At 35.3% G+C, this 8282-nt stretch overlaps 1 protein-coding gene across 1 annotated transcript; it reads right to left on the bottom strand.

Annotated features, from left to right (window-relative positions):
* Positions 1-1280: 1280 nt before the first annotated feature.
* On the bottom strand, positions 1281-2111 carry LOC107405316 (RING-H2 finger protein ATL48). The gene is made up of 2 exons (XM_060812917.1): positions 2044-2111; positions 1281-1842 (listed from the first exon to the last, which is right to left on the bottom strand). Exons 1-2 carry the CDS (start codon positions 2109-2111, stop codon positions 1281-1283), a joined length of 630 nt encoding a protein of 209 aa, XP_060668900.1.
* Positions 2112-8282: the final 6171 nt, after the last annotated feature.

Raw genomic sequence — 8282 nt, 5'->3', positions numbered from 1 at the left:
CCCACTATTCACACACTTAAATTGAAACGTAATCAATATTTCTTTTTTTCTTTTTCTTTTGTTGCAATATTTTTTTTAATGCAAAACTAATAGATTTACTCTTTGATTTAGTTGTTTTTAGTAGTAATCAAGGATAAGCTTTTCTCCATAAACCTTTTAAATTTGGTATAATTGAAAAACAAAATCAATGGGTTGATCTTTTATTTTATTGGCCCAAACTTCCATAAAATCAATGAAGCCTGCAAACATGTCCAACAAGCATTCACTAGAATAAAACCAAGTTTCTCTATTTATTTCTTTATTTTTTGAAAGGGGGTAAAGCATATTCAGAAAAGGTTAAAGAGTTGCAAAATGGTTGATGCATATTTGCAATATTTTGGGATACTTCATTTCTTAGTTTATCACAATGGATATACCATTTGTTTTTCTGTTAGGACATGGATTGAAATTATGGTATATTTTGATTTTTGGGATTTACCAATGCATTTTTGCGGACAACATTGACAATAACTTGTCAAGTGTGTACACGCGTTGAGTTTGTTCTCAGTGTCTCTCATCAATATTAGATATAGTTTTCTGAAAATTTATATCATTTTAATTTGCTTGAGAAAGGCTACCAAGAAAATAGATGGCGACAATATATATATATATATACAAATATGATATGGACTTGCATTAGGTGATAAAATTCCCCTGCAGAAGGATTGAAATGTAGCTCTGGTTCATTAATCATTCATGTGACTGTGGAAATCTATCAGCATCACAGGTTAGAAGCTCAGGAGCTTTGATCCCTAAACTTTTCTTCTATGCTTCTCTATCCAAAGAGATAAAAAGAAAAGGAAGAGGTTACCATTAGCTATGGAGGAATCGGACAGCATTCCAAGTGTTTGCAATGCTTCTGTGCCGTCTCTTGTTTTGGTACCTTAACACTCAGAACAAACATAGAAGCAGCTTCTTGTTGTAGAGAAAGGTATGTCTGCCATGGGGATTGAATTATGTTCTTACTGTTGGGGGAGGGAAGGGGAGTGGCTTTCCATATAGTAAAATGTGGATTGAGTCCCAAGTCCAATTGAAGTATCATAGAATTTGTTATATACATAAAATTCATTTTATTTAAATAATTAGTTGCATAATGCAATTGAAGCTCTTATACAGTGCTAGATAGTTGCATAATTGCACAATGCAATTGAGCCTGTATTTGAATCCCCACCACCCAAAGTTCAAAAATAAAATAAATTAAAACCCAAATATCTAGATAAAGTATTAAAATTGGTTAAATATCATGATTTTTGCAAACATAAATCTCTACAAAGAGGACAGAAATCAGATTTCTTCAACCATGAAAGGATGCATTTTAGGTGAAAAGCATGACTGCAATTAGGCAGACGGATCAAGTCAATGCCGGTAGCAGATAAATCCTGCAAGCAAATACTGCAATCACCCACCAACAACCCCTCGTCCTCTTGATTGGCTGAAGAAGAAGAAGAGGAAGAAGAAGCAACATGAAAGGCCTGCTTCTTCAACTCGTCAATTGCATTGAATTTCTTAAGATCCCGCTTGAAAATAAGCCCCATCTGAGGGGCAATACCAGTTAAAACAGACACAATTTCCACATGAGCCACAAAGTGAAACATTCCAAATAAATCTGAATTAGAATTGAAATTGGAATTATTCAATGATGATGATGATGAAAACGATGCAGAAGATGCCACTCGCTGGGCCACAAGATCAATGATGCAAACTGGCTGGTGCTCATCGAGGATTTGGATCGGTCTGAGAAGAAGATCTTTGGCACAAAGGAGTTCGGGGGATTCATTGAGGCTCGAAAGGCTAGACTCAATACTGGATCGCAAAAGGGTGGGGTTTTGAATATTGGAATGACAAGGAAGAGAGATTGAACGAATAGTAATAGGATTTATTGGGGATTCATAAATAAGATCGTCCCCACTGAATATATGCACCTTGATTTTCAAACACATGTCCAGCGTTGAAGAAGAAGAAGAAGAAGATTTAGGTTCTTCTTCTTCTTCTTCTTCTTCTTGCCGGTCCAACTGCTCTGCAACCTGTTCTTCTCTATCAACGCTTACATTCACGGCGGCCACCTTCACCATTGCTGTGCTGATCCGATGATCACCCCAATATCAGAGAAATATTCCAGGCGGCGGCGGCGGCTATCCGGAACTAATTTTTTTGAACCATATGATTCATGACAACAAAAAGAAATTAGGTTGAAAGCTGTACCTTGCTTAGGGGTTCCGGCATGTGCATTGCACATGCCTTTCATTCAATATTCTAGAATATTTAATTAATTGATATTTGAATGTTCAAAAATAAATTAAAATTTTAAGCTTTATTTAAAAAAAAATTAATAAACATATAATTTGGTGTTAGCTATTAGATGTCTAAAATAGAAAAATTATTATTACAGTAAACAAAATGAAAGAAAGTTGCCCAACAAAAAAAAAATACAAAAATGAAAAAAAAAAAGATCTAAAATTATTTTGGTTTAGACATTGAAAAAATATAGATAAATATTTACAATTTATAATTTGGAATAAAAGAAAAGATTTGAGTAATTAACATATTTAAATTAACGAAGCAGTTGACATAGAGCAATTTCTATGCATATGCTTGAAAGAAGGTACCTTTCCTATTAGACTAATGATGTATTTGGTATACAAAATAATTATTTTATTTAAAATAAAAATATTTATTTATAAAAATTGAAGAAAAAGGAAAAGTTTTTTTTTAATATATTTGGTTGTTATATTGAATTGAATTTAATATTTAGTATTTATAAGTATTTTTCTTTCAAAAAAATATTAAATTTGGTAAAAATTAATTTAAAATCAAAATTTATAATTATTTATATACTTTTAATGTAGAATAACTAATTTACACTTAAATATATTTAAATATGATAATTATGTTGATCAGTGAAATGAAAAAATTAGCAATTTAAACTTTTAAAATGAATAGTTATTCTTTGAAATGAGGAATATATATTCTATATAATAAAATGTTTTTCAAATTGAAAATATACCAAACAAAAAATTGTTAAACCTATAAAATAACTGTTTTATTCATATTTCACATATCAAACATATCCTAAAAATTTAAAAACAGTCATAAAGCAAGCCTAATTCATCAAATATTATCCTAAAATTTACATTTTCTTTCCCTTAAAAAAGGATATATAAAACGGTATTCGCACCATGGATGTATTTTTTTTTTTTTTTTTTTTATTTTTTGCTTGACAACATTGTTGTATTTTACTTGAAGCATTTTCTTTTTTAATTAAATCTAGTTATAGTAATTTATACTAGGGGAGGGGGCATGTACATGTCTTGAAGGTAGATTTTGACATAATCATTGCCCACTAAATCCAAATGGACCATTTGTTGGATTTAAATTTATATTTCTTTTAGTCAAAAATTTTGTTGAAGTAAATTTTTAAAATTTTAAATAATAAATGTATCAAATTAGATATAAGAATTATGTTTAAGAACAAGTAAATTAGAACCACTTTTTGACAATTTAGGAAAGGAAAAATTTTATCATCAAACTTCGGATATCAATGACAAATGTTCCTCAATTTAAAGATTTTTTTTAGATAATGATCTAAGTTCGAATACTCTATCTTCAATATTTAAAAAAAAAAAAAATTATAGTTTTGCATGTAGCATAATTATTATAATTTATTATATTGATGTAGAGTCCTGCCCTATAAACTTTGTGTTTATTTGTTTCATACACATTATTGGATTCCACAATATTAATTAAAGGATTTGCATGTACGAGATAATGATAGATTAGGAGAAAAGTTATTTATTCATTGGCTACGTGAACAGTTATATGCACCAGGATGTACAAGAGATAAACCAGATAAACTATAAAAGCTAACTTCCTATATACAAGTGATAATGATAATTACATGGCAAGTATAACATCTGATAAGTACAAAGGAGACCTCAACAGTCATGTGTCCTTGCTAGCCTCCCTCAAGGTGGAGGGTCCGTCCAAGACACCAATCTTGTGGTGGAAAGTTTGAAAAATGTTTTGAGATACTAGTTTGGTGAGGGCATCAGCAAGCTAATCACTGCTGGGAACATGAGAAACACGAATGGTGCCATCTTGAACCTTGTCATGGACAAAGTGAAAGTCGATGCAGACATGCTTCATCTTAGAGTGAATTTTCTGATTTGGGCAAACATAGGTAGTCCCCAAGTTGTCATAGTAGATTGTGGGAATGGTTGAGAGCCGCATGTGAAGTTCATTGAGAAGGGAGATAAGCCAACAGAGTTCCGAGGTTGTATGAGCAGCGGCATGATATTTGGCCTCAGTAGAAGAACGAGACACGAAGCATTGCTTACGTGAGGACCAAGAAATTGGGTTGCTGCCAAGGAATACAATGTACCTAGTTGTAGAAGTATAGTCATCACGATTACCAGCCCAATCAGCATCCAAAAAGGCATGTAGTTGAAGAGGAGAATTCTCTTTGAGGAAAAGACCATGGGAAGATAACAAAGAAGACGCTTTGCTGCTGTCTAATGCATAGCAGTTGGCTTGTGCAGAAATTGAGAGAGTTTATTGACAGTGAAAGCAATGTCCAGACAAGTCAAAGACAGATATTGGAGGCAACCAACAATTTGTCAGAATTGAGTTGTCGAAACTAGTGAGGTACCATCATCAAGGTGCAGAGCAATTGTGGAGGACATTAGAGTGGCAACTCCATTTGCCATTATCATGCCAACCTTGTCCAGAATATCAAGGATATATTGGCATTGAGACAGAAACAAACCTCCAGCCGAAGAGGTAACTTCAATCCCAAGGAAATGATGAAGATAACCAAGATCTTTAATGGAGAATCGAGTAGAGACAAACTTATTAAGAAGGAGAAAGTCACTGCCAGTGAGGATAATGTCATCGACATATATCAACAGATACATGGTGCAGCTAGTAGAGAGATAAATAAAGAGTGATGTGTCAGCATAAGAATTTTTGAAGCCCTAAGATAGAAGAAGTGCCTTTAAAGTGTGGAACCAGGCCCTTGGAGCTTGCTTGAGGCCATAAATGGCCTTTCGTAATTTACACACATAGGAAGGATGTGTTGAGTCAATGAATCCTGGAGGTTGAGACATGCACACTTCCTCTGATAATGAACAATGGAGGAAAGCATTATTGATGTCTAATTAGCGAAGAGGCCAATTGTGAGAAAGCGCAGCACACAGGACCACATGAATGGTGACTAACTTGACAATCAAACTGAAGGTGTCAGCATAATCAACCCCCGGCCTCTGTTGGAAGTCTTTGGCAACACGATGGGCCTTGTCGTGTTGCACCGACCCATCTGAGATTCGTTTTATCCGAAAAATCCATCTGCAGGCAACCACATTTTATGAGGAAAAATGAGGCACCGGTTCCCAGGTTTGATTGCATAGAAGAGCTTGATATTCAGATTCCAAGAGCTCACGCTAGTGAAGAGTTTTGAGAGCTTGGGGTGCTGTTCTCGGTTCCAAATCTGAAGTAGGAGAAAGCTTTGAAGCAGAAAAGAAGTCAGATAGGATTTTTGGTTTGAAAATTTGGTTAAGTGCGCGAGTACGCATGGCATGGGTGCATTTATTTGGTTCTGACGGAAGAACAGAAGAATAGGGAGCAGGAAGTGATTGTTGTGAAGGGATGGTAGGTGGAGGTGTGGTGTTGCAGGTGCCATGTTGACATTCACGTGATGGCCAAGACCCATGTTTAGCTAAAGTAGAAGATTGAGAGAGAGTATAAGGAGAGAGATGTGAGGGAGGGACATGTGTAGGTGAGGACCAAGGAGAGATTGGATGAGAATGACATGAGGAAATAGGAAGAAGTTTTGGAGATAAAGTGGAAGTCACAGGTTGGAAAGAGGAAGTCACGGGTTTAGGTGAGATAGGTGGAGTAGGGGACAAATACTAATGAGGTGAGCCAGCTAGAATTTCAGATGAGGTGGTAGGTTTATTAGGAGAAGGATTTGACAGAAATAAGGAAGTTTTATAAGGAAAGATATGTTCCTCAAAGATCACATGCCGTGAATGAAAAAAAATTTCAGTGATAGGATCAAAGCATAAATGGCCACTTTGGGATCTTAGGGGACCTAAGTATACACACGGTTTTAAACGAGGGTCTATTTTATTGGTGGTGTAGGGTTGGAGCCATGGATAACAGAGGCACCCAAAAATTTTTAAATTTAGGTAATTAGGAGGTTTTTGAAAAAGAATTTCGAAAAGAGACTTGTTGCCTAAAGTTGAAGTGATTAACCGATTGATTAAATAGGAGGCAGTATAGAATGCATAAAACCTAATTTTTTTAGGTAGACCTTCTTGATACAAAAGAGTTAAGCCAATTTCACGAATATGTTGATGCCGTCGTTCAGCATATCTGTTCTGTTGAGGTGTGTAAGGAGTTGTAAGAAAGTGATTTATGCCATGATCATGAAAAAAAGTATTTAATTTGAGAAATTCTCCTCTATTGTCTGAATAAAATGATATAATGGGTAATTGAAAATATTTTTCAACCATGCGTTTAAAAATAATGAAAGTATTTTCAACATTAGATTTGTACTTGAGAGGATATAACCACACATACTTTGAATAATGATCCACAAAAATAATATAATAATTAAAGCCATCAAAAGAAGTTATGGACATAGATCCCCATACATTGGAATAAATAAGTTGAAGAGGTTGATAACTTGACAAGGAAGAGTGACCAAATGGTAGTCTATGAGACTTATTACACCTACAGGAATCACAGATAAATTTATTTGTGGAAGAGACAGGTAGAGAATATTTGGAGACAAGTCAACGAAGAACATTGGGAGACGGATGTCCAAGACATTGATGCCAATCTCGAAGACTCGTGTTGATAGTAGAAAAATTAATGGAAGGGATGGGAGGCTAACATACATAAGTCAGCCATTCGTAGATGTCACCATTAAGAGGCCCTATAAAGAGCACCTTTCCAGTCCGTAGATCCTTAACAAGAAAACCATGTGAGAAAAATTCTATGGAAACATGATTAGTTTTACAAAATTTGGAGACAGATAGCAAATTGCGTTTCATCCGTGGAACACAAAGAACATTGTGCAAGAAAAAGGAATTAGTGGAAGAAGAGAGGGTAGTGGTATCGGTGTGAGTAATAGGTAATTTATGGCCATTACCTACAGCAATCTCATCAGTTCCATCGTATTCAAAGTGTAGTGATAAATTCTGAAGATCTATTGAAATATAGTGAGAAGCTCCAAAATTTAGGAGCCAAGGCGTATTGGCGATGGTCTAAGGATAGAGCCAGTAGCATATGCTTGGGGTGGTGGTGGTGAATGAGGAAAAGAGGACTATTGCTGAGGAGTGTACGTCCATTGTTGACGCAGCAAGGAACAAAAACATGCAGAGTGACCGAGCATGGAGCAAAGCTAACACCTTCCTTTATACAGGACCAAAGAGTTGAGCGGACGAGTAGTGGAACCAAGGACACCCACTGGGTTGAAGCCAGGTTTCCAAAAAAATGATGTAGTAGTACTAGATCAAGAAGGAAAGCTTCTGAAATTATGATTCTTGGTGCTAGAAGCTCGGCTGACAGTGTTAACAGTCATTGACAAATCCTCTGATTTTGGTGCAAGCCGCTTCTTGTAGTTGTCATGCTCCACCAGTTTTTCGTAGAGTTCTTCGAAGGAAATAGATGTATCTTGGGTTCTAAAGACAACAGAGATGGTTTTGAAATCATTGGATAGCCTGTTGATGATATATAAAATGAGATGGTCATTACTAACGGGATTATCAATTAAAGAAAGCTCATTAGCAGTGGCTTTGACATCTTGTAATTAGTTCATGATTGTACGTGTGCCTTGTGAACGAATAAGACATTTACGTAGACTCATTAACTGTGGTCGGGATGGTTTGGCAAAAGTGAGTGCCAGTTTTTGCCATGCTTCTGTAGATGTTTCAGCAGCTGAGACAAATCAATGAAGCTCTCGAGACAATGATGCTAAAATAGCACTGAGAAGGAGAGAATCCTGACGAACCCAGAAGGTATAATCAGGATTTGGAGAACTAATGGAATCACATAAGACCGGGATGGACATGATAATGTTCCATCAATGAACCCATAAAGATTGTATCCTATCAATAAAGCATCAAATTGCTTTTTACATGGAAAATAAGTAGTTTTTGTCAACTTTAATGGGGCTTGAGTTGCAACATTAATCACCACAAGATTTTGGTTAATAAAAAGTGGTTCAGTGGTAACAGTGAGAG

This window comes from Ziziphus jujuba, chromosome 11 (assembly GCF_031755915.1).
Source record: "Ziziphus jujuba cultivar Dongzao chromosome 11, ASM3175591v1".
NCBI classification, from domain to species: domain Eukaryota; kingdom Viridiplantae; phylum Streptophyta; class Magnoliopsida; order Rosales; family Rhamnaceae; genus Ziziphus; species Ziziphus jujuba.
The sequence above is the reverse complement of the archived record's forward strand: the minus strand, read 5'-3'. Positions and strand labels throughout refer to the sequence as shown.